At 46.6% G+C, this 26553-nt stretch overlaps 1 protein-coding gene across 6 annotated transcripts; it reads left to right on the forward strand.

The window, feature by feature from the left end:
* tfdp1b (transcription factor Dp-1, b) lies at positions 1-26541 on the forward strand. 6 transcript variants are annotated; one of them, XM_015364370.2, is made up of 14 exons: positions 1-205; positions 1036-1141; positions 2305-2342; positions 2454-2546; positions 7741-7807; positions 13023-13126; positions 15650-15771; positions 16534-16699; positions 17175-17321; positions 18801-18869; positions 21229-21380; positions 22088-22254; positions 22739-22817; positions 24992-26541. In XM_015364370.2, the coding sequence occupies exons 4-14, from the start codon at positions 2535-2537 to the stop codon at positions 25131-25133; spliced, it is 1227 nt and encodes a 408-aa protein (XP_015219856.1). In that variant the 5' UTR covers positions 1-205; positions 1036-1141; positions 2305-2342; positions 2454-2534; the 3' UTR covers positions 25134-26541. The 6 variants fall into 6 exon arrangements, with proteins under 6 accessions (XP_015219856.1, XP_069034861.1, XP_006639259.1 ...); XM_015364372.2 differs by lacking the exon at positions 1-205 and adding an exon at positions 252-453; XM_015364371.2 differs by lacking the exon at positions 1-205 and adding an exon at positions 460-616.
* Positions 26542-26553: the final 12 nt, after the last annotated feature.

Below are 26553 nucleotides of genomic sequence, written 5' to 3' on the forward strand. Positions count from 1 at the left end.
CAAGATCAGTTTTGTCGGCCGGAGAGCAAGGAGCACAGCGCGCTGGAAGAGGCAGGCTCGAGTTGGGAACCTGGCGCTGACAGGTTCTAAGAAAACACCGGAGCGCACGGGATAAAAAAAAAAAAAAAAACATTCCGTGGGTGGAATCTCCCGCGCCGCGCCACGCCACGCCGGGGCAGGGTTATGAGCCTCGGGTTTTGAGCAAGTAAGTGGCGGACGGACCAGTAACCACCCCCCCCCATCCAGCGCAGAGCAGAGCGTTTCGTTTTACGCGAGGGAGTAGTTTTGACACAGATGGCTGAGGCGACATTGCAGGCGAGCGCCGGAGGGGTCCGCGAAAGTTGAATCCTTACGCCAGGATTGCACGCATGCGAGCGGGGACGTGGGCGATGCTGGCTTCGCCGTGGCCCCCTGCGTGACGAGGGCTGCAGTCCCGGCTTGGTGTAGCCAAAGGTCTTTTATTCCCCACCACCACCTCCCCTCAATCCTCTTGGTTCTAACGGCAGTGAAAGTCGGTGTGATCCAGGTCCCAGCTGGGTTACTGAAGGGGCGAAACGACCTGGGCTTTTTTGTTGTTGTTGTTGTTGTAGCTTTGGGTTTGACGTCCCGTTCCAAGGTAAACACAAACCTCTAGCTTCCTTTGCGGCGGCGACCCCGGCTCTCTGCCTCCCCAAGCACGAGTTATAGCCGTGGTCTGAGATGAGACGGGCGATCGGGACAGAGATGAACTAGCCGCCGTGCCTGCCCTGCACGCTTGAACCCGGGGGAGACGGCCCCCAGGACAGGCGCCGGGACCCCCACGGCTGTGCTGCCGGGTGACATGCCGGAGCCGGGACGGGGGCTCGGAGCAGCGTGCGGCGGCGGCGGCCGTGAGAGGCCAAGATGGCAAAGCGACCATTTTGTCGAGGACGGGCTTTCCGAGAGCACGCAAGGGGCTGCGTTTTGAGTCCTGCGTGTCGGCGGTGTAGCTCGGGGTGGCGTTAATTCTGACAGAATGGCAGACTTGGCCCTTTTTTGTGTGTGTTTTCTTTTCAGTTTGGGGTTTCCTGTTGGGTGTACGGGTTCAGACCACCTCTTCCTCTCCCACTGCCAGCCAGCCAGCGCAGGAGCCGGAGTGCAGCTGAATGACGCCGGGGCAGTTGTAAGTTTGTTGCAGTTGATCGGAGGTGGTCGGTGCCTTTTTGTTTTTGGTGGGTTTGGGGGGGGGGGGGGGGGGGGTCGTTTTATTTTCCGATGAGCTGGCGAAATGAATTCGCGTGTGGTGGCACATTGTAGCAATCGGGGCGTGCAAGTTCAGATGTCTTAGATTTTTGCTGTAACCACCTTTTGGTTTTTAAAGAGGACGTGCGTTTCCGCGTAAATACTTTTTTTTTTACCGAAGGTGCAATAGGAGGATTTTCGGGCAGGTTTTAAGTCCTCACCCCCCCCCCCCCATCAAGGGGACACGTACTGTATCGCCGAAGCAGGTTGCAACAGTGGCCGGATTAGTCCGGACTCTCCAGTTTCCAGAAACGCGTAGGCCTCACGTCGCCTGTTTTTCTGAAGTTGGGACAAGCCGGCACGATCCAGCCCAGTGTGTTCACGGCCTGGAAGCGGGCTCCCATTTCGCCCAGAAACGGGTTTTGTTTATTTCCGACGGTGCACCTTTTTGTGTTCACAACGCCCGTGCCCGAAGGAATGGAGATGCTGGAGTGCCGGCCTGCTCGGTGAAAGGGATTCAACTTCTTTGGGGACGGAGGTGGGGGGGTATCTTTGCAAAAAAAAAAAGGGCAAAACAAAATGAACATCGTGCTTCCTGAAAGGGTTCGCGTTTTTCTGCACGGTGCAGGCTCTCGGGTGCTGTGCCCACGCGTTTAAAACGATACTCTCTCAGCTAGGACAGACCAACCGGAGGCCTAGCGCTTGTTGGGGGGGCCGCTAATGTTATTCAAACGGTCAGGCTGACACCCGGACACGGCTTGCATGTCAATGACAGGGGACTCGTGTCCCTTGTGCGTTAAAATGGACACCACTTTCACCCGGCGAGCACCACCGGCGCTTTGGTGGCAGCTTTGTAGCCGCCTCCTCCTCCTCCTCCTCGTCGTCGTTAAGGAGAGAGTGTGTCTGTTGGGTGGTGTTGACGGTGTTCAGTCTGGCCTAGAGGGGGGTCTCTCGGGGCCCAGCTGTTGAGCTCAGGGGTGGTGGGGGGGGCTCTCAGTGTCTGGTGTTTTTATTAGGCGCCCAGTACCTTTCTGGAGGGGGTCCTGACAAGGCCAAGAGACACCCTGAGCTTTGATGTTTTTTTTTTTTCCCTTCCTTTTCCAGCTGAACTAAATGAACACCTCTCGCGGGGAGCTCGAAAGGTAAAGCCTGCAGGAGGGCCGGAGCCCGGTCCGAGTCCGAAACGGCGCCCCACCCACCCCCAACCCCCCACGCAGGCGGGTTAAAACCGGGCTGACTTCTCTCTCTTGCAGGCAGGCCTTCGCAGAACACCCTGAGCCGTTTTCTCTCCCTCCCGAGACGCCAGCGCATCCCTTCTCCCAGGACTCGGTATCATGGCGAAGGATGTGAGTGAGGGGGTGGGGAGGACACTGGCAGGGGCGGGCTGCGCCTCGGCTCTGTGGCCAAGAGGCCTGGGCTCTGTGCTCTGCTGTTGAGACGGCAGGACCTTCTGCCATCGGGTGGGGTGGGAGAGAGAGAGAGCTCATTCCTCATCCTCACTCTCTGGAGGTTCTCTGTACCCTGAAACGTCGAAGCAGAGCGTCCTGGGTCTGTACAGAGCCGGCCCGCATGCGTGCGTTCTCGGTAGGGCTTACTAGTCGTTGACACGACCTCGCCATTTTTTTTTCCAATCCCGATTACTTCCCTCCAGGATTTCGGTCGCGTGGAGCACCGGCCGGCCGTTAAACCCTCCACACGCCAGGCCGCGTTTGGCAGTCTCTTCTTGCAGGCTCGTGGCCTGGGTAGCACCCCCAGCGCACGCCTGGGCTCTGCCGAAGATTGTGGGTTTCGTGATGGCAGGCTCGAGCTGCAGTGCAGAAGGGGTTCTTTTGGGTCCATCTCCTGTGGTGGCCTTTGTCGGCTGCTTTGTGTCAGTGGTTTACTTGCCTGTGTTGCAAGTCCGCTATGTTTCCCCGAGCAGGCGTGCACGTTAGAAGATATAGTAGCTGGTTTTGTCTTTGCTGCTTAGGTTTTGCCTTTTTGTAAGTGCATTTGTATTCAGCCTTTTATGCCAGTGAGCCAGTGAGGTCTACAATTTGAAGTAAAAAGTTGAGATTTCTCAGGACTAAACTATTTGAGTAGCAGGTCAAACAGTGTAGGTGAAAGTACTTTAATATTTTTTTAACCACGTTGTTTGAGTGCAGTTTTATGCAATGAACAAATCTACAGCCTTGTTCTTTTTCCCCCGAGGTCTGCTCTTGTGGGCTTGTCATGACGGATTGTCAGTGTTCACACACGTGTTGAAAATGTATTTAAATCGGACCTTCCCCGATATGATGATAAGGATTTTTTTTCCAGGGGGTTTTCTATCCATTGTTAATGTGGAAGTGCCGTCTGCTTTTGCATAGGCTGTTTGCATATTGTCGCTTGCAGTTGTGCTGGCTGTGCTGTCAGTGCTGTCCATAGGTGATTGGACTATTCTTGATACCAGTAGGGGCTTCTGCAAGGAGCAGCCTTGTCTTTTTTTTTCTCGGCCTCCCATGGCAGGAGCTGCTTCTCACCCTGGTGCCTGACGTGTGGCGTAAGTGCCATTCCCTGCTGGCCACTCGAATGTGTGGGGGGAGATGATGGGATAACCCCACAGCAGCCTTGCCCTGCAAAGCCCTTCACACACGCGGGTCTTCTGGCACCTGCTTTCCACTTGCTTTTATGTTCGTGTCCCAAGAGCACCGACCCCTTTTATCACCTCCTTTCGGTGCCTGGGCCCGGTTTCATTCTGAACACTCCTTGGGGAGGTGCCTGGTGCCATGTCCTTGCATTCCGACTAGTTTGCTCCTAAAAAAAAAAACTCCTGTTGCTTTACAGGAGAACATGATTTGGTTATCTGGTTATTATGGTCTTATTAATGCTGATGGGCACGGTCACCAGCTCTTTGGGTGCTGCATGTTCTCAAACACCCCCTCTCCTTCTGTATTTGCGATCATGTTGTTGTTCAAGCGGAGGTGATTGCATTTTTGCTTTCTCCGCACGTGGGAGATCACCGTAGGAATGCACATTCCCAGTGCCAAATAACTGGGATATCTTGTTCCGGAGACACTGCGGCCATGGTATCTGACACTGGTAATTACAGTTCAGTTGCTTTTGACATTGAACCACCTGGCAAAATGAGATCCTAATCGGAAAAGAATTAAGAGTCCGGCAGCCGCAAAACTCTCAACCGGCGGTGTGTGTTTAAGGATCGGGATTGCGTTTGTAATTCGGGAAAACGGGCTCTCCCAAAAAAAAAAAAGAAACATTTAACCACGTACTTATTTCTTACTTTTAATAAAGGTCATGGGTGGGAAGGCAGAGTAATGCTTTGTGAGTGGCAGCACATTTAAAGATGTGCACCTCAGTTGGCGTCTGTGACTGCTGGAATGAGCAGGGTGCCCTCTTTCAGCGTGGTTTACCAGCCTAGCCTCAGTTGTTGCTCTTGAAGGCAGGGGTATTAAAATTAGCACTGGAGGAACCTGAGTGTTCCTTTGGCTTGGTTTAATCCAGGTCAGTTTCCTCGTTAAGAGGGCCTGGGTGGTTCCAAGGGAATGTGACTCCATAGCAGACACAGAAGAAGGAGAGAGTGAGGAGGCGGGTGCCGTTTTCTTGCCCCCTGCCAGCCGTGTGGGTGAATTGTATTGTGTCACGTTTTCCCAGCATTTTCTTTCATCGTGTTGTAACTTCCGCCTGAAGCTCTTGACGGGTGTAGGCCCTTATTCTGGCAGAGCAGCGTGTCGTCCTGCCCTTGACGATCGATGCGTGTCGGTAAAGAACACAAAACTGGAACTGTGGAGAAAATATGAGGGACAAGTTTTTTGGGGATCTTAAAATAAATGCGCTGTGTTAGCCAGCGCTGCTTGGATGCTTCAGAAATCTCATCTACTAAAGGCGTAACATGGGCTTTGTAAATGGTGATTCAGTGTTCATGTTGCTTCCCCTCCAGACAGATCGGCAGGGCTGCTCTTCTGCACCCAAAAAAATCAAACCTGCTTTGATTTATTTCACGACGACACTCAAGCATGAAAATACCTCACAGAGAAATTCAAAGAGGGTCCCGTGTTTTGGCTGAATAAATGTGGTTCATACAAGGTTGTTATATTATTCCGATGGAAACCCCATATGAGGTTTTTGTTTAGTCTAAATAGCACTTGGATCAAGTTAGTTGTTATGCTTGTAACGTCCAAAGGTAAAAGGACAGCTTTTCCAGTGTACTAGAAAATGCGCATCTAGTTAATCATACTGAAGTATGTAAAACATTTGAATTGGCCTTTCCTGTCTGAGAGAGGTGGGAGTGAAGGATTCTAGACCAATTCTAGACCACAGCTCTGCAGCACTTTCTGGGGCGTTTGCATTGACTGTAGCCAAGCAGCACTGAGTGGTGAGCTTTCAATATTTATAGGGGTTTTGCATGGCTCACTCGGCTGTCAGCAAGATATTCTGCAATCCATCCGTTTCCTCAGGTTCCGTTGTAAGTTGAATCAGTTTTGATTTGTCGAACTTCCACATAGGTCAAAACCATGGTATTTTTTTTTTTGCTGATATAGAAGGAAATTATCGACTGCACACATGACTTTAAGCCCTCTTGGGTGAAATTGAGATTTCTTTTTTTGCACAATATTTTTGGGAGCTTCCTTTGCACATCACTTGATATTCTTTCACTGAATCGTGTATCAGGAACACGAGTTTCATTGGCAGTAGATGTCCTCCCTCCTGTGTTGTTCTTCCTACGGGGTACATTGTGTTTAATCTCTTACGGAAATGTTATTAAAGGCAGCATTGCAACACAAAGGTTTAAGCTGCTTTTTAATCTTATAAGTATTTGAGTGAGCAGTTAGCATCTAGTATTTGAGTTAGCTCCTTATTGCTTTGTGTGTCGATTTCAGATTTCGTTCCACTCTATGCGTATCTCCGTGTTGGAACAACATTTTGGCGTGAGAACCTTTGCTGCTTAGGTTGTGCTTCTTGAGTGTTTTTTGTTCATTACACTGTATTTAGAGATGGGCGTTTTACTCATCCTTCTCTTTTCCACAACACCATTGGGCATGTGGGATAGTGTTGACCATGTCAGTTGCTAGTTGCATTTTAATTCCTCATTTTTCCAAAAGGGGGAAAGGCAGATTACATGTTATTAATGCCTTTCTGTATTTAAGTCGCTCTGCTCATTTTAAGGGAGTCTAGTTTTGTATATCCACCCACAGAGAATATGGTATTTTTATAAGATCACTTTATTAGCCATATACAATTTCTTGCAGTAGGAATTTGTCTTTTCGTATACCCCAGCTTGCTCTCCATGAGACACACAGACACACAGAGAGAAGCTTGGGGTCAGAGCGCAGGGTCAGCCATTTATACGGCACCCCTGGAGCAGTTAGGGTTAAGGGCCTGGCTCAGGGGCCCAATGGAGTAGGATTCCTCTGCTGGCTGCGGGATACAAACCGGCAACCTTCCAGCCTCAGGCGCAGATCCTTAGCCACAGGGCCACCGCTCCGGCCACTAGCTTACAGGAAAAACTCAAATTTTCAAAGCTGTCAAGTGGTAATATTGTGGCAGTAGTTTCTTCTGAGTGCAGTTCCACGACCTCAAAGCACACGATACGCCGAGGAGGTGAAACAGAAGTGAGTCCAGCAAACAGACTTCATTACATCAGGAATATATTCGAGGGATCTGGAAGCCCTGAGACTTGAAGCAAGCCCTCCGGTCAGCGGCATGCAGTTTCAAACCTGCGTACAAGCAGAGAGAGTCTCTGCTCCTGGCCAGAGTCCTTCACGGCTCCTCTGTGCGTCACGATCTGTATCTCCTGTTTTGCAGGACAGCTTTATTGGCCCCGAAAACGGGGGGGGGGGTGAAAAAGCCACTTGCCCGTTCGTTTTCCCCCAACTTCGAATAAGCACCCCCTGGAGCCGAAGCATCATAAGCCTTCTACATAGAGTGCGCTGAAGTAGCACAATTCGGTAGCCATGATTAGTAGCAATTCAGTTGTCATTTTGTTCTTCTCTTCTGCTTTCTGTTGTCAATGAGCAGCGCTGTCTTACGAGCACTGAGGGGAAACGGTGAAGCACAGGTAGCCGCTCTGGGCCTCACGGCGGGGCTGAAATTGGTAAAGCCACTGCCTGGGGCCCAGGCCGGGCTGGCGGATGGCGGGTTCGAGCCCAGGTCGTGCCAGCGTCTGGCCGTGACCGGGATTCTCTGAAGGGTGGCGCAACATAGGCTGAGCGTCTCCTAGAGCGAGCGTTTGCTCTCGGGAGGGCAGCGCTCTCTCAGGTGACGGGTAACTCCTGCGCCTGCCCCGGTGCCGGCAGGCCGGTGGGTAGTTCTGTTGGAGGGTGCGCCTCTACATCAGTCGGCGCTGAACCTCCTCGCTCGGTGATTTGCTACTGATGTGTAACAAGACCGGTGGCTATAAGCACTCTTCTTCATTTTCTCATGCGCTCAGTTTCAGGGGGCAAAGCTGTGAGCCCCCTAACAAAATGGTAATTCTGTAGATGCCGACTTTTATTATTGTAGCTGCGTTTTTTTTTTTTCCTGTTAGGCTCCGTTGAAAACCCATTGCTCTTTTTCTTTTCTTAGGCTGGCCTAATTGAAGCAAATGGAGAGTTGAAGGTTTTCATTGACCAAAATCTCAGTCCGAGTAAAGGTAGGTAAATGCCATTATACAATGACTGGGGAGTGTTGCTAGCCTTAGGCAATTATCATACAGTAAATCAGTGTCGCATTAAGGTTAAGCCTGTAGTTTAGTATCAGTGATTTTTAGTAAGACATACAGAATACATCTTTGCGGAACAGTTTCTGTAAATTGATCATTTTTTAAACTTACACTTTAATTTGTGTACTATAGAAAATTATTTTGCTCTTGTTGCCATAAGATGTTAGTGATCATTCAGTATTCATGTGGCATCTTGTTGGAGGAATCTGGACTTGTTCTGTCTTGGTGCCATCAAATGCAGACATAAGCCTTTTGTCAGAGCAGTACAAGGCTTTTCTGTAGGACGGAGACGTGCTACGTACAAAGGCCAGTCTAGAATATTTTTGATTTCTTCATGAATTCCAGAGTTGACTTGGCTGTTTGGTATGGTGCATTCCGTCTCATGCTGGAAGATCCACCTTCTGTAGCTCCGCCTATGATTGGATGCATCACTGTGCTTAATAGTGTTTTTGTTACAAGACTGCTTTCATTCTCGGTTCATGCATATCTCCAGTCCTTGTACTGCTAAAACCAATATGTCATGTTTAAATCATGTTTAACTGTCAGCACAGTGTGCTCTTTGTTGAAGCTCTCTTTCATTCTTGGAGAAAAGGTTGTTTTAGTCCTGTTGGACCACACAGCATTGAGGAAGGATACTTAAGATTCCTGTTGATATTACTTGGCAAACTGGGTATTGCTTTGTTTCATGCTTACATTTAAAAAAAAATGGTTTAAATGCAAATAGCTCTTCTCTGTTCAAATGTCTTTGGTTAGTTCTTTGTTGAGCTGGCTAGAATTCATGGGTTGGTTCTAGTTGCACAGATGATGCTCGCTGTACTAAAAGTCTCAGGATGTCCTCCTTGCAAGCTGTTCAGCTGAATCTGTTGGATAGTTGATCATCGCTCTGTGGTTTGCGATGCTTCGGTTTCATTAATAGTACCATGTGGGCAATCCCTTCTGGAAATCTGCTGCGAATGCACTTCTCAAGTGTGGATCCTGCTCCTTTATCTTGACGCTGCAGTGCCGGTTCTCACAACAGCACTCATTGTATTTATATTCACACCAGCAGGGACACAGTATTGGAAATCATTGAGGCAACAGAAAAGTGTGTGTGTGTGTATAATGCAGATTAACCGAATGGATACAAAGCAAGCACAGTCCATTAATGTAACATGCAAAAATAATATCCAGGGCCGCTTCGCTCGTTTTCATGCTCCCGTTCCTTTAATTTCGGCCCACGAAAGGCTGTTCCGAATCACCCGGCGCTTTCCGTGTTTATTCCACATTGGTCATAGGTCAGTGTTTGTGCCGGTGTGCCCCTGGAAGAAACATCCGCTCGCTGCTCTGCAGGCGGGTCCGCTCACACGCCGTCTCTGCCGGGACGTCGCCCGGAGCATTTCCTCTCCCGGTTTGGGGTTGGCTCTCTCCGCCACATCCCTCGTCGGCACACGAGTCGAACACGCCCCCGTTAAGCCCTTGCACGTGGCACTGGGCGAGACCCGAAGACGGGCTGAGACCCGTCGGGTGGGATTGGCCTTCTGCTCCGACGCTCGTGTTGCTGCTCTTAACCTGGGCGGTTTCCTTCCCAGTGTCCTCATGTTCACCACTCCAGTCACTGCCTGTGCTGCTTCATCTCGGAGTATGAATCGCCACTTGAACACTTCCGTATTGTAGGCAGCATTGAATTTTAACACAAAGTATATTATCCCCTGGATCATTGTGCATTATATATATATATCCCCTTTTGTTTTCCCGTTATTATGCATTTGTATATTACTGCACTGAAATTCATTTACATATACTGTATATCGGTGGAAATTGAGAAATATATTCAGATTTATGTATCCCTTAAAACATCGGCAGGCATGTACAATACATACACATCGTGTTTTTGTCTTTTTCTGTTCAGATTAGGGATTAGGGTTGCGTTGCCCTTTTTGGTAGATTTGAGTTGGGTATGTTTGTAATTTCTAAAATGTGCTGCTCTTTGAGCTTTCATCAATGCAGTTGACTTGCTTTTGCAGTTGTGTTTGTTACTCCGTCTGCGAGATCTCTCTGCCCTTTTTTTTTTTTGTTCATCTTTCAGGCATAGCCTCCTACATAGAGCAAAAAGCCTGACATTAAATAGGTTAATAAATCACTTTTAAAGTCTCGCTGGCGTTTGTCCTTTAGCATACCTGCCAGACAAAAGTAATGCCCAAGTACGAGTGGAGTGTGTAGCAGTTTACATAAGCAGTTCAGGCTGACCAGTCATTCACTGGTTTCATTGGCCTTGACCCGAATCTTTTAGAGTGACCGGTGTTTCGTGCTTTCAAAACCTTGTTTTGGTCTTAAAGGGTCAATTTTTTCAGAAGGGGTTTTACATTCCATTTTGTTTGAAGATTGTAGTCTCTTAAGTTATTATCATTTGTTTATTGTTATTTTTTACCCAGACAGACTTGGAATTCCTAAATGGCAAAGCAGCCTGTTGGTGGTGCTAGTGTCACTAGGTGGCATAGCTGCCTTGTTCTGTGGCTGGGTTTTGCTGGCAGATGTAAGCAAACACAGAGGGAGGTGCTCACTCGCCACGTCAGTCAGGCGTTGGCCTTTCCTTGGTCTGAGGATTTTAACATGTTAAAGTCAGCTGCCATTATTTTTTATCTAAACACTGCTTTGCTCCGTGGAGGTCGTTTAGTTTGATATCTTGGCTGTTCCGTGCTCTGTTCTTAGAGTTACACTGTTCTGTCCTTGAAAGCCTTTCTTGCCCAGCCGGGTGAACTGCACTGAGACCTAGCAGGGGGCGTTGGGCACCAACTAACCTTGGGTGGGGCTCGTTTCTAGCTATGCTTTGTTGCTGCATGCACTGTGGCTCTCTGGATATCGGAGTATGCATGCGCATTCCAGCCCTTTAAACAAAACAAAACGGGCACCCAAATTCCGTTGCTGATTATATTCTGGCCTCTTCCTTGTAGCTGTACCCACCGTCCGGCCCACAGCTTTCATTCCAAGTGCAGTGTTTGATTGTAGTACTCATTTCAGCACGTCCAGAACTGCTTGCTGAGGAAAAAAAGTCGAAATATACAGTTTCCTAAGATCTAGGATAGCTCGAAGGGACTGTTCCACTAGATAAACCTGTACCCTGACTGATGCTGGGTTATCGTAAGTCTTTTTTGTGTATTTTTGTGCGGATTCTAGATCAGCCGGTGCCAATTCCAAGCCTGGTAATCCACAGTCATCTTTTCTGGTAGTCTTGCTTCCTGTTATTTTGAGTCTTGGAAACCCCAGCGTCGAGATCAGCATATGAACTACAGTGCTGTGGAAAAGTATCTGATGTGATTTCCTCTATTGTTGCGTATTTGTCACACTGGATGTTTTTAGATCTTTAGACAAAATCTAATATTAGATAAAGGGAACCTGAGTGAACAAACAAGACTTTATTCTTATAATTATTATTTCATTTATTTAATAAACGCAGTTATCCGACACCCATATCCCCTGTGTGGAAAAGTAATTGCCCCTTTACACTGATTGCTCCACCTTTAGCTGTAACGGCTGCAATCAAACACTTCCTATAATTCAATATCCGTCTTTCACATCGCTGTGAAGGATTTTTAGCCCAGTCTTCCTCGCAGAACTGCTTTTAATCAGAAGCATTGGTAGGTTTTTGAGCATGAACTGCTCGTTTCAGGTCCTGCCACAGCATCTCTGTTGGGTTTAGCTTTGGATTTTGACTAGGCCACTCCAAAACTTTACATTTGCTTCTTTTCAGCTATTCTGATTTGAATGTGGACTTGCTTTTGTGTTTTGGATCATTGTCTCGCTGCATGACCCAACTACGCTTCAGTTTCAGCTTACGGACGGGTGACTGGGCATTCTCCTTAAGAATTTTGTGATACAGAGCAGGGTTCATGGTTCCTTCGATTATGGCAAGTTGTCCAGGTTCTGAGTCAGCAAAGCATCCCCACTCCATCACCCTGCCACCACTGTGTTTTTCTGTTGCTATGACGTTCTTACTGTGGAATGCTGTGCTTGCTTTCCGCCAGACATTATGGGACCCATGTCGTCCAAAAAAAATCCTCTTTTGACTCATCTGTCCATAGAACATTCTCCCAAAAGAACCATCCAGGTGCTTGGGGACCATCCAGGTGCTTCTTGGCAAATGAGAGATGAGCATTTGTTCTTCTTGGTTAGCAGTGGTTTCTGCCTTGCTACTCTCCCATGAAGCCCATTTTTTGCCCAGTCTCTTTCTGATTGTGGAGTCATGAACGCTGACCTTAGCTGAGGCAAGAGAAGCCTGAAGTTCTTTGGATGTTTTTTTAGGATCCTTTGTGACTTTCTGGATGATTTTACACTGCGCCCTTGGAGACATTTTGGCAGGCCGGCCACTCCTGGGAAGATTCACTACTGTTCCAAGTGCTCTCATTTGGAGATTGTCTCTCACTGTGGTTGGGTGGAGTCCCAGAGCCTTAGAAATGGCTTTGTAACCCTTTCCAGACCAGATATCAACAACCTTTTTTGTGATCCCTTCAGGAATTTCCTTTTGATTGTGGCATAATGTGCTTGTTGAATCTTTGTGCTGGCAACTTGACTGATGGTAAGGGTCAAAATACAGTATGTGAGCTTTATATTGAGCAGGGCCAGCTGTAACCAAGCCTGGCTGTGTTCAATCAGCTGACTCTAATTATCCCTTTAATCGGTTTGAGGTATAACGCACTGATTGCAGTGAGGTTGGAAAGTCATTGATGGCTCGTAGAGGAATCTTTAGTGTTCCGCATAAGTGTGGTTCTGAAGGGGGAACTTAAATTGTGGTCACCTCTCATCGAGTATTTGTCAGTGGAGCTAACAGAATTGTTGCTTAAGGGTCAGTGTTTGTTGAAGTGAATCCCTTGGGGTGTTCCACACACTGAGGCAGGAGCGGAGTGTTGCTGGATTTGGAGTGGAGACAGGGTGGAGGGAGCTAGAGAGCTGGACGGGACTCGAAGGCTGGAGATGTGTTTTTATACCAATATCTTTATGATATTGTGTACAGTCTCCTTTCGTGGTGGGCTATTTTTTTTTTGTTCACTTACTCTTATTTCTCTTTAATGGTGGCTTGTGAATGTTGTTGAAAAGTAATAAAAGTGAGGAGGGGGGAGGAAACTCACCACCGTCTCATCTTTACGAGCTTGATTCCTTTTCCACCCCCCAGGTGTGGTGTCGCTGGTGGCTGTTCATCCCTCCACGGTCACCATGGGGAAGCAGCTCTTGCCGAAGACGCTTGGGCCCTCCAACGTCAACATCACACCGCACATGGTAGGCGCCCGGGCCGCCGGCACGCTAGCTTTCGGGACGGCCATCTTCGGTGGCTGTGGTACCGTTGCTAGGGTAGGAAGGAACTACTTTGAGATCCTTATAAGTCTCCGAAACCAAGGTGGTAGGGAGCGAATGTCTCATTTATAGTGTCAACGAGCCGCCCACTATGGGAGATGTCTCAACTGATTAAGCATCGTGAGCGATTCGTTTTTTTTATTGAACAGTTTTTGGTTTTCGTTGCCATACCCTCCTGGTCCGAAGTCGCCAATCGTTTCCTTGCGCCTTGGCGCCCCGAAACGGCACCCGTCCTGCACGGGCAGAGTGAGGGTGAGCTGGCAAGGCCGAGTCTTGGGACCTTCTGAAAACACAGCGAGGCGTGTCGTCGTCCGTGAGAGAAGCAGCACATCCCTCAGGCAGCCGGTTGCAGTCTGACAGGCTGGAGAGATCTGGCCAGCTGATCTCCACCGTGCGCTAGGAAGCACTCTGCCAGGCTGGACCTCATGCCCTCTGGACCATATAGGCTTTAGTCTGCACTCGGAGCAAGTTTGTCCTTGTTAAATTATTAATTTTGAAGTAAATCCTTCCGTGTCATTACCTGGGTTGTGCTTTACCACAAATGTTATCAGGGCGTGTGGCGTTTTTAAATGCCTTTTCACCGATGTTTTTGTTCATCGTGTGACGTCTTATCGAACACCCGGTCGAGGAACTTATAATGGTAATACGAATCCCAGAGTTTAGAGATCACCTTTCAGCTCCAAATTAAAAGAAACAAAATACCGCTCCGTGTGCACATGCTGTTCCCCGTCTCCACACCTATCATGTTAGGGCTGCCCCTCATCTGCTGAGTTTACTGCTGTGGTAGGCCCTGAACACTTGCTGACTCGCTTCTCTGACACACCTCCAACTCCAGAGGTTTCTCCTGGGGTCCCACGGAGTAAGAGAAGTCAACATTCCAATTCATGCAGTTCCAAAAACCTGTTGGAGGCTTCCAGTGTATCACAGCAGCACTTTAAGTGAGACCAGTTTAACGTTCTGCAGGTCACCCCTAGATGACCAGTCGTCATTAACTGGTCGGCAGTTTCATGCCAGTAAATCCCAGTTCAGACGGTCAGGAGCCCTTTGCCGATTTCTCTTGGAGCCCACGGAAAGGGCTCCCGGAGTCCGGCCAGATGGCAGAAGCTGGCATCGCCAGCAGCAGGCAGGCACCTGTCTTGTCCTTGTGGAGTCTCAAGCTGAGGAACCCCTGCTGGGCCCCAGTCCTCCCCAACCTGACGAGCGCTCGATTTAAAGGTTTCGCCTGCAATTCGGGAATCCTGCCTCAATCGAAGTCGCAGCATGATGACGGCGTGAACCGGCAGCGTGAGCTGCAGGGCTCGGCGTGCGTGTCGGCCCACTCGGCGCTCGTGTCTTTCCCATCGGAGCTGTAGGAGAGCTTTGTGGTAGTGGAAGACCTCAGCTTGGGGAAGCTAAATTCTCTCATTGCTCTTGCGACATATAACAGTAAAAGCTTCATTGTCATTTGTAAAATTCTGTTTTCCAAACAGTATTTTAGGTCTTCCCTGTTTTCCCTCATGCAATTATCCATTTGTTTCTGAATTACGTGCTTTTGTTTTAACCATATACGATTACAATATGCAATTGGTATTTGAATTCTTCTCTAATCATTTCTGTAGGTAATGTCAAATTCCACCGACATGCTTGATGGGAAAGATTTATTTCCTCTGTTCTTTTCCTCAACTTCATAACTGTTGTCCAGTATGCATGTCCTCCTCCTGAACTTTGATTAACCTTAACTAGGATTTTCTGCCCTCAAAACCTTGACCTGCACTCCACCTGCATTTCCATGGTCCAAGACCTTTTCCTTCTTATGAACACTAAGCTAATTGCTTAGCAATATGTCAGTTCTGCGGTTAAATATGCTGTCTTTTAGGAAGTGTGCATTCTGAGATTGCCAAGGCACTGGACACACTGCTAAGGTACCCTGCAGTAATAAGTCTAAAGGTGTTTAATGATAATGCCTCCATTAACATTGGCTGAGGTGACCTGGGCTTTAAGCTGATAAAGGAAATCTTCCTGTCAGCACCGAGTAATGGGGTCAGAGTAAATACCAGCATCATCCAATTAATGTGCTAATGTGTTCTTGAGTGAAATAAGAATCTACTAAGATCCCTCAACTGCAAAACCTTAGGTGCACAGCTTATTCCCCTAATTTAAAAATAATTCAGAATTACGTAACAGGATTTAAGGGATTTGCATCTGAAGGGATTTCCTTTTGTATTTTTAATTCATCCCAATGGTTCGACCAAAGCACTCGTAGTAAAATCCCCTTGGCATTCTAAAACTTTCTTTCCGAGATACTTGGGGTTTGATTCTGAACAAACCGTGAGGCCCGACATGCGCGTGTTCCCTCACGAAGTGCCGTCGGAGAGCCCCATGAACCCAGGTGTTCTCGCAGGCGGTCCTTTCGCCGTCGTCCCACGGCGTCTGCGCGGAAACTGAGCAGAGGTGCCGTTTCTCCCCCAGGTGATCAGTACCCCGCAGCGACCCGCGGGTACGAACGCCATCCTGGTGGGCAGCTCCAACACGCCCGGCGGCCAGTTCCTGACGCAGAGCCAGGCGGGCGACGCCTTGCCGTGGCCCACGGGGTGAGTGAGGCGGGGGCGGCACCCCGGGATGCAATTCGGGGGGGGCCTTGTGTTGTCCTTGCCAGCCTTTAGAGGGCCGCAGAGCCACCGCCCCGCCCCAAAAGCGCTGGTCAGAAGTGGGATTCGAACCCACGCTTCCATTCGGAGACCAGAACACCCATTGCGATACACCCATATATTGTGTCCCTCCTACGCATTAAAAATTAATTTGCCCCCGATCTCGTCTTCATAGGTCAGCTTCTTATGTAGGGAGCATGACGAGTGGCGGGAAGGACATTGTGATTTCACAAAACGGGAAACTCCCTCTGCCGTGTTGTCATCCTTCGGATCAGATTTCGGAGAGATTGGATGCGCCCTCCCCAAATTTTGCACAAATCCGAAACCATCTCATGCGGTTTACTTTTGATGGGACAGCAACGGCTACTGGGACAGAAACTGTTCTCGGCTGCCTGATATTTATTGATTTAATGTTTGTGTAGGACCAGTGCAAGCATGGGTTCTTAAAACCTGATCTTGAATTCTGTTTTAATGCTTTTTTTTTAAAAAAAGGCTAATTTAAATTGAGATTTCGACGGCAAACTCTGAAAGTGGAGAGCAATGCCCTGTTGCAAAGCTTCTTAACAAAAACACTTTAAGAATTAGTTCGACGCATCCTTAACTTGTATACATGCCTGTTTTTAGAGAGTGTTGTTAGAGCGCAGCAGAAAACGGATTGTAACCCCTGATCTCCGGCCTCTCTGTTCGCTCTCTGGGTCTGTTCAGGAAGCGGAGTAAGAAAGGCGAGAAGAACGGCAAAGGGCTCAGGCACTTCTCCATGAAAGTGTGCGAGAAGGTCCAAAGGAAAGGAACCACGACCTACAACGAGGTGGCGGATGAGCTCGTGGCCGAGTTCAGCAACACCGACAGCCACATTTCACCCAGCGACTCGGTGAGTGCTGCCGTCGCGGTACCGGAGAGCTGTGGAGATGTCTCGGGTGCAGGTTTCGTTTTCATCCAGGTTGTTGGCTGGACGGGCTAGTTGGCGTCTGCTGGGGAAAAACCTGATCAGAAATGCTTAACATTGACAGCCCCGTTTCAGACACTGTGCGCTCAGGCTTTTGTGTTGTAAGGCATAGAGCTACATGTTTCCTGATGATTCAAAATGTCTGTTAAATGTTTTTAACAAGGGGTGACTTGTTCAAGACGGGTTGCATATTGCATTGAATTATTATTTTGTAAAACTCAAATGCCTTAGATCCAATCTTGTATTGGTAATGTGCATCACTAAAATTATTTTTAGTGGAACTTTTTCACAGTGGATGTCAAGATGTTTGAAAGTGCTGTGTTTTTAGGATCATACCTATTAAATCTGTAGATTGGGTGCCATTTCTGTGAGGCTGAAATTCTCGATTCTGTCATGGCAGCATGTCTATGACCAGAAGAACATTAGACGCAGAGTCTATGATGCCTTAAACGTGCTGATGGCAATGAACATCATCTCCAAGGAGAAGAAGGAAATCAAATGGATAGGACTTCCCACCAACTCAGCTCAGGAATGTCAGAATTTAGAGGTATGAATGCAGCAGAGCAGGTGAGAATAACCTGCATTTTATTTTCCAGCTGTATTGTTTTTCATTTTTGCTGTACAAAGATCTGTCCTTGATCTGCTCCTTTGTAGGGTGTTATAGATCTGGTATATAGCCTTTATTTAAAGATGACATTCTTCTGGAGCTTGGTCTATTTGGCAAGTTTAAATACTAAGCTTGAAAAATGTATAATTCTGTGCATGTTTCTGAAAAATACAGGTATAAGATATCGATTCAAGATTTCTTTATTTGCCATATACAACAAGTGTTTGGAATGCTTACTTGTTCAGCTGTACCCAGTAACATTGGAAGGAAAAATATATGCACAAATGACAAACAGACATGGACAATAGGCATGATAAAATAGCCAAGACAGGACATAGTGCAAACAGTGCAGTACCTTAAAGTGCAGGTGCTCATTTGAGCCATTTCAGATGTGGACTGATTAGTCATTTTTGGTGTCATGGATTAGTCATTAAGGTTAATGCTCGAGTGACTTTGGTTTTATAAACACTAACTTCAGTATAGAACAAATGAGGTGATTTAACTTTTTTTATGTCAAGTCTTGAAAATCAAATAAGCACAGAAAGGAAAAAATATCAAGTTCTGGAGTGATCGAGGACGGAAATTAACCTCAAGACACCTCCAAAATCGGGGCTTCATCTTTGTGATGGTTTTTTTACACATCTAGTTTGACTTCCTCAGAAACGTTAGGTCCCAAGCATTAATTAGTAGCCGACAGACTGCACAGCGCTGCGTTGATCGAGTCATGAGACCTCTCTTGCTGCCCTCCCTGCAGGCTTACCCTGCAATTCCACAAGGATAGTGTGCTCAGGCTGCTCGCGGAATGTTATTCTTATGAGATGAGAATCTGGATGACCAGTTCGCCAGATTTAAACCCCATTGAACATCTGTGGGGTGGGCTAAGACACTGTGCGTTATTTAGGGATCGGAGACTATGAAAAGAGTAGACCTGCATGTCCAGTCTCTGCAAAAATCCAACCAAAACCTATCCAGAACAACATCTGCAACTTTGTGAAAAGCAAGTGAGTTGTGCCGCATGTATTGATTTTAGCAGCGGCCACACAACCTACTAGCCTCACCGACTTATCCCGTTTATGCCAGAATGTTAATCGGCGTCATGAGTTTTGCTTGGTCAACAAGTTGTGCCTTCCACAAAAAATCTTCGAGGAAATTTTGTGAACGTTGTCGTTAGTGACATGTCGTTTGATGCACCGTGTATTCTTCACCGAAAGAGGAATGTCAGACGCATCTCAGCTTGAGAAAACATGTTCCTTACTGACAAATGCTACAGCCAAATATTGTCGCTTCGGAGAAGTGCAGTATCCTGCAGGTTCACTTTGTGGGTTGGGTATGGGTTTATGGGTCGAAAAATCACTAAGGCTGTGTGAGTGACAGAGGTGCCCGTCGACTTGGCGTATAAAAGTCATCTTGTTTTTTCAGGTGGAGAGACAAAGGAGGCTTGAAAGGATAAAGCAGAAGCAATCCCAACTGCAAGAGCTCATTTTACAGGTAAGCAGAAATGAGCGCGGCGGCTGTCTGTGGAAGTAATTAAAATCTGATCCGTTCCTTAAGTGGTTATTTCAGTGAAAACATTTCTGGGTATACCCTGTTAAATGTGTACTTACCAGAAAGGACTTGAAATCCGTCTTGAGTTACTATGCTTCAGCACCACCACTGTGACGGCCCTTGTTTCTTTGCTTGTTACTTCCTGCCGATCTGTAAAATCCATAAAATGCAAAGTCCTTATTTAAAATGGCTTTTCCAAATCCAGCACTGTTGCAGTGGTGATTTCGTAAGTCAGTCCAGCGTTGGGAACAGTTTCACACTGTCCGGGTTGGTCATTCAGTGTGTCTGGCCTGGCTCTCTGCGGTAGCTTGAGTTTGCTTCATGAGCTGACATGTTGGTTTCTGTGGAGGAAATTGTGTACTTGGGTATTGTTTCATTGGAGTAGTTTTTGGTAATCCCGTGGATTGCTTACAGCATGTGTCAACATTGTACACATGGGCGTTCTGGCTGCCTTCTCTGGAAATATGTAATTACACTGTGTGTTGTGAAAATGATCATCAGAAAATCTGTGCTAAGCACATTTCAAATGGTACAAGTGAAGGAGCTGCATCAGCATGCGTAGCCTGCAAAGCAACAGGTAAAGGTCTATTCCACGCTGAAAGGAAAACAAAAGACAACACTTTAGCTGTGGAGCCTTCTTCGGTAGCATAATGTGCACACCTGAAGGTGGCTTCACAGCCGAAACATTGGAAACGCCAGAACGGAATAAATCTTTACCTGTTCCTTTTAAGTAGCACACATGGCTTGGGAAAAGGAACCCCTTTAATGTGGTTTTGTTTTCTGTGTTTGTAGTTCTTGTTCTCTGGTGTGAGGAGGTGAGGCTGTTAAAATGCCTCCGTTTCACTTTGTCGAACCAATTCCCATTTTCTCCTGATCCTTCCTGGCAAGGGACGATGCCATCTGTCGAAAGCAGAGACTGGCACGGTGGATCTCAGGGCACGTTTGGCTCTTGCCCGGGAGTCTTAAGTATGGCGACGGCAAGAAGGTTTGCCTGCCTTCCTTACTTCCCGTGGTCACATGGGTCTCCTGCCACGACTGGGAACCTCAGTGGCTTCTTTGTAATGTTCAGCAGAACATAACCAGAAACAAACGTTTCTAAACCCACATTGCAAGGTTCTAAAGTACTAAGTGTGGTATATTGGCAGGGGCTTGGCGCATTGTAGAAAGGGCGGAAATGAGATGTACTGATTAGTCCTCAATTGAGCGATATTAGGTTGTGAGCGTCTTGAGTTTTTCCATGTACTTGTAGTGGGAGGAGGTTTGTGACCTCCGATTGCTGCAGCTGATTTAACGGGTCTTTAGACCTGAGCGGTGTGGTATTTTACCATTTTCCCATGATTTTCTTTTTTAAAACATTAGGCCTCCACCAAACATCAGTGGGCATCTACTGAAATTCTGCACTACCTTTTAGTGTTTCTGCTCAGTAAGGGAGCCAAATAGATCAATACTTGATCTATTTATTTTCCTGCTCAATCGGATACAGGGATGGTATTTCAAGGCTGTATTACCTACCACTTGGCACAGTGTTCCCTTGTGAGGTCAGCTCTAACATGGCTGATACACGTAAAAAGACAGATGATCAACATGTTGTGACACATCTTTGGTATCCAGTAGCCTACAGCGATGATTCATTTCCCTTCAGTGTCTTCCTATTTTTATTGTCAAGTAGAATGCAGAAGAGATTCACTGGCATCAGGATGGAGAATCACTGGCATAAAAGTAGCTGCATTAGCCTTGTTCCTCTCCTTCTAAATACAATCACTTTTCACTGCTTAAAAACCTTTGCCTGTTTTTAATGTTAAGACTATTTAAACGCTTTCACATGTCTGTGTAAAATCTTATTTTATTCTTTATTTTGTTGTAATATTGATCATTTGTGCTTTATGCATGTCTAATTTGCTAGTCTTTGTGGTGTCTGTTAAAAGAAAAATGGGGAAAATACACCAATAGAGTATATAAATGCGAATGTTTTTTAAAGAGCCACGGGAATAGCAGTCCTGCACCTTACAGTGGGCTATCACAATGCTGGCACTATTAAGATTGGGAAAGGGAGTTAACATTCGTGTCCATTTGCTCAAAGTGAATCTCAAAATAGGCAATATACAGAAGAGAAATATTCAGTACCTTTATTGGTGTGTTGGAGTAGAAATTCTTAAATTCGTGTTTGTTTGAAGGATGTTTTTTTTCCATCTTTCCATCATGTGACTGCTTGTCCTCCTCGCAGCAGAACAGGTTGGGGGAGCAGAATAGGAGGCATACAGCCCTCTCGGTTTCACTCACCCCACGCCTTTTCCTCTTCCAGCAAATTGCCTTTAAAAACCTCGTCCAGAGAAACCGCCAGGCGGAGCAGCAGATGAGCAGGCCCCCTCCCCCAAACTCGCTCATACGCCTGCCGTTCATCATCGTCAACACCAGCAAGAACACGGTCATCGACTGCAGCATCTCTAGTGACAAGTAGGCACTGCGCTAGCTCCGGGGCTGCTCGGGTGTCAGGTCTGACAAGACTGTTAACGGTCTCCCTAACAGTGACTCGAGTAACGCTCCCTGACTCAAGAGGAGGCCATGTGCTTGTCTGGCATTTTCTGCTTTCCGTCTTGCTTTCCTGATATGTTGGAGCCTAAAGTCTTGCTGAGCACGTTGGCTCTGTAGTAGATCGAGATGAGGTCAGCCAGACTCTCCCTGATCTCCCGGGCCTCAAGGAAGGTAGCAACTCTTAAATCGGCAGCACCCCATCACAGGAAAACCAATTAACTCTGCTCTAACGAAATACTTCAGTTTTCCTAGAGTGTGACAGTCAGAATGATGTTTCAGTGCGACATCGCTGCTCGAGCTTTTAGGGAGATGTCAAGTAATCTTTCATGTAACTATTCCAGTGCAAACGTGGTTTGGATTTGACCCATAGCAAGAAGAGCAAATGGTTGTTGAACCAAGATCTGGAAAGGGTGAACAAGTGACAGTTGTGTGACTTCGAGCATTTAAATGTAAGCTGTGATGTAAAACTGGTTCAGACAGGTGTATCTGAGCTTTTTTAAAGTGAGGCAGGGATGCATCTAGCTGACCAGTTAGTGCAGTGATTTCTGTTGCTTTATATTATTGATAGTAATAATATAGGGTTGTAGAGGTTCATCTCCTTTTCTCTTCTCCTCCCTTCCCCTTTACAGGTTTGAATACGTGTTTAATTTTGACAACATGTTTGAGATTCACGATGACATCGAGGTGCTGAAGCGGATGGGGATGGCCTACGGTTTGGAGTCGGGGAAATGCTCTCCGGAAGACCTCAAAGCAGCCCAGAGCCTGGTGCCTAAAGCTCTGGAACCATACGTCATAGGTCTGCTTCCCCACTTCTTAGCCATTCGCTGCTCACTCTTTCATTGTCTGTGCCGTTGTTTATAATTCCTATAAGTCTTTTAATACTTTAGTCTTCCGAGGGACTGAAGGCAAGAGGCAAAAGCTAGGCTTGGTTTTGTAGATTTTCAGCGTGAGGCTTCATTTGTTAGAAGTACTTGTACCACAGTGCGTGCATTCAGAGGTGTAACGTCTGTACAGAATAGTAATAGTTCTCAGCAGTGTTTAAAACCTTTCCCTTTTAACTGATTTCCACGCCTGTCTTATACTGTTTGCTAAACATACGCTTATAGCATCAATAAACAGTTTGTTGGTGCAGTGGGACAGACATACAATGATAGAGTGCCGTCGTCGCTGTGCTCTCTAGAAATCGCACATTGGTATGCGTGCAGTGGACTGGAACGGTCCTCAAGGAGCATGCCTGGAGGATTTTCCTGGTTGTGAAGAGCTTCTCTTTTCTCTTGCAGAAATGGCTCAGGGATCAATAAGCAGCGTGTACAGTTCTGTAGGTGTGTCCTCTAACGGTGGCCAGTATCACACTGGCAGGTAGGTGCTCCCTGTGCGCTTTCCGGAGATGTGGCTTTGTAATGTTTCCGACAGTTCTAGATGGCAGTTAACAGACTGTAGAAAGCCAGCAGCTATATCACCCTGCAGCTCACAACTGGCAGCCCTCTGCAGCTCAGTAGGTGTGAGCCTGGTCAGTACCTGGATGGGAGACCTCCTGGGAAACTCTAAGGTTGCTGCTGGGAGAGGTGTTAGTGGGACCAGCTGGGGGCACTCACCCTGCAGTCTGTGTGGGTCCTAATGCCCCAGTATAGGGACTGGGGACACTACACTGTAAAAAGGCGCTGCCCTTCGGATGCGATGTAAAACCGAGCTCCTGACTCTGTCGTCATTAAAAATCCCAGGGCGTTTCTGAAAAACAGGAGGGGTGTTACCCCGGCGTCCTGGCCAAATTTCCAATTGGCCCTTACCAATCATGGCTTCCTCGTAACCCCCATCTCTGAACTGGCTTCATCGTGTTTTCCTCCCCACTGAGAGCTGGTGTTTGGGGAGCGTTCTGGCACACTCTGGCTGCCGTTGCATCATCCAGGTGGGGCTGCACACTGGTGGGGGTGGGGGTGGATCCCCATTACCTGTAAAGCGCTTTGAGTGGAGTGTCCAGAAAAGCGCTATATAAGTATAAGGAGTAATTATTAAAAAAACGTGGAGTAAACCGTATGATTTTGTCCATAAGAATTTGAGTGAGGTTGAAACTGTTTAATGGAGGAATTCCTTTTATAAGCCTTAGATCCACCTGCCGCATGTCTCAGCAGAATTCGCTTTACTCCGAAACCGAGCATGTTGAAATACATGATGTTCTAAACAGAACATGGTGATCAGTCTTTAAATCCGTTTTGTATGGTACCAGCACACTGCAAACTCGCTTATATGTTGGACTTTATATCAGGGTGATATGCTGCTGCCTGCCGAGTCTTATTACATTTGCATGAGTTATGTCATTATCTAGATACTTCATTATGTCTTTTAATACAGCCATAAGACAAACATTGTTTATGAGCCAGTTCCCTTCATATCGGATGCTAGGAACCTATAATAATGTGCAGGGTAGGCCTAGATTTGGTAACCTGAGCACTTTAAAAAGAATTCTGAATTGCTGAACTAGAATGAATCTCTTGAAGGAAGTGCATTTCTTTTAGAGTAGCCAAGTATTTGCATTATTCGCACTCAAATTGCCCGTTGTGTGTTTTGCACATCTTGCCTCTCCACTGTGGCCAGAGCAGCTGCACCCGGGAATGAGGAAGTGTGGGCAGGAGTAATCCATTGTCACTTCCTGTTGTAATGCTTTTATCTAGGGTCCTCATAATCTCCAGAGCTTTCAGTTCTTGCATCTGGTGTTCGACATTCCCTGTAGTTCTGGAATTGTTCAGTGTTCAAAGTGAAGTTGAGTAGATTGTATCACCTTGGTATTACTCCTTGGTTTTGCACGATCACTGGAAGATCCTAGCTATTGATTTATTACTGGGAAAAACATCTGACCCTGATGATTTAAATGCTCTTAATCCTTTTACACTGGAACCTCACTTTTAATACAATTACTCAGACCTCATCACTTTCCTACATCAACTTCAGGCATTGTCTGTTTTTGGTGAGCTCCTGTGTAAATCAAAATAGCCATTTTTAAGCCCATTTACAGTTTCACCATGATCATTTTCTTTGTTTTAAACATTTGGTTTGCTTTGTTTTCAATGTTCCAATAGATGGAAAATGAAAATGCTTGCAGTGGTCTTCAGGGCTTGTTTTAATTTTTGCAGTGAAAGACTGTAAGTGAGTAGAGAAATGCAATATTCGTGCCGGGCTAGGACTCTACAGATGTCCTAGTCGGCTATACAAAGTAAAGAACTGTCAATCAGAAATATTTTTAACGTTTGCATATAATAATATTGGCTGTTTAGTTGTGCTTTTCCAAAGTCTTCTCTAATGCATGGCTCTCAAGTTACTAAGTTTTATCACTTTATAATATTCAACACTTTTATATAACTGCAGTGAATTACACAATGATTAATAATTCAGCTGGAAAACATGGCTGGGGGGGAGGGGGGGGTGAAAATGGTTTTGCGGTTCAGTTTATCGGTAGGGTGGTTCGTCTCCCGTACAGCCCAACACAGATGGGCGTGTGCGACCTGTAACTCGCCCTGTGTATGTGTGTGTGCGCGCAGCGACAGCGGAGCAGACGGGACAATGGCATCCAGCTCGAATGGCTCCCACTACAGTGGCTCCCGGGTGGAGACGCCCGTGTCCTACATGGGAGACGACGACGACGACGAGGACGACTATGACGAGAACGACGACGAAGAGTAACCCCCTCACCACCCACCCACCCGCCAGGTCCCGGCAGCACAGCGGCCGTCGTCAGGAGCACCCCCTCCGCACTGCACTCTCTCCTTCGCCTCCGTCGTTTGCATTTTCGATTATTATTTTTTTATGGGTGGGTTCAGACGTTTGTTCGCCTGAAGACCAGCTGGAAAAGACTGCTGGGCTTTGTTAGCCGGAGCTGCGCAGGCGAGGTCACTCTCCCGCCTTGTATCTTTTTCCTCTGCTTCAGTCGCCTTCGGTTTGGGTCGCGGACAGCCTGCAGATGAGGTGTAATATTAAGGCTCTAGGCACTGTAGCACCGTAGAATGCACTAAGCCCTGTGATGTTACCCTAGAGGGGTATAGCATGGTTATACCTAGGTCAGGTTTTCAAGGAGCAAGCTATTAGGAAACTAGAGGAAGACAGATGTAGTTAGGAGTCATGTGTGGGTTTATTTTTTTTGGATTGTGTTCATTTGAAAATTCTCTTCCTTTGCCATTATTTTCTTTTTTTACTCCCAATTCTTAATTTAAAGACTAAAAAGGGATTGCTTCTAAAATGAATGCAGATCAGGTTTCCCCCCCCCACTCCCGAGACACGTATCAAATTAAGACACACATCCCGGGAAAGCGTTTGCAGGTGAAAAGAGTGGTTGGCTGATTTTGGGATTGTTGCCTCCAAAGATTGATCGGCGAAACCTAAATGTTCACATACCTTAGAACATGTGGCCGTTTTTCTGTGAGGTTTGTTTGGAGCAGCTCCTTCATGTATTAAGTTTTGGTGTATACATTTTGTTTTGTAAAGTCGATTGAACGCCTTTTCCTTTTTCTCTTCCATGTTTTTTTTTTTTGTTTTGTTGACTGCCATTTTCTGGGCAGCTATATTTGCGAATCTGTTCAGTGTTTGGAATGGCTAGGTTTATAGAAGGTGCCTGATTTCTCACAGGCAGAAAATATGAATTTTGTGGTGTTTACATGCATACAAATCTCTCCTTTTAAAACAAATGTACTGACACTTAAGTACCTTTTCATGTAATCTAATATAAGTGTGAAATTAAATATAGAGAATGTTTTAACAGTTTTTTAACTCGTTTCTTTGGAAGATTTTTAAAGTTTTATAAATCAATTGCTGAACAGGTAGTTTCCTTTTTTATATTTATATATATGTGTGTTTATATATATACATATGTGTATATATGTATGTGTGTATATACACCAATTTCTTCACAGCTGCGATAATGAAAACCAGTACTCATGGTCTCTACCAGCTCTTAAGACTCAAGTCTTTTTTTAATAAGACAAATGAACATTTCTGTAATCTGTTGGAGAACAGAGAGACTTAATTGTCTGATCTGTTTAATTTGCCACTGTTAGTTTTATTAATAAACAGAGCATGGGCATTTTTTTTAAGAAAAGGTTTTGTCGTC

Source organism: Lepisosteus oculatus, chromosome 15 (assembly GCF_040954835.1).
Source record: "Lepisosteus oculatus isolate fLepOcu1 chromosome 15, fLepOcu1.hap2, whole genome shotgun sequence".
In the NCBI taxonomy this organism is placed as follows: domain Eukaryota; kingdom Metazoa; phylum Chordata; class Actinopteri; order Semionotiformes; family Lepisosteidae; genus Lepisosteus; species Lepisosteus oculatus.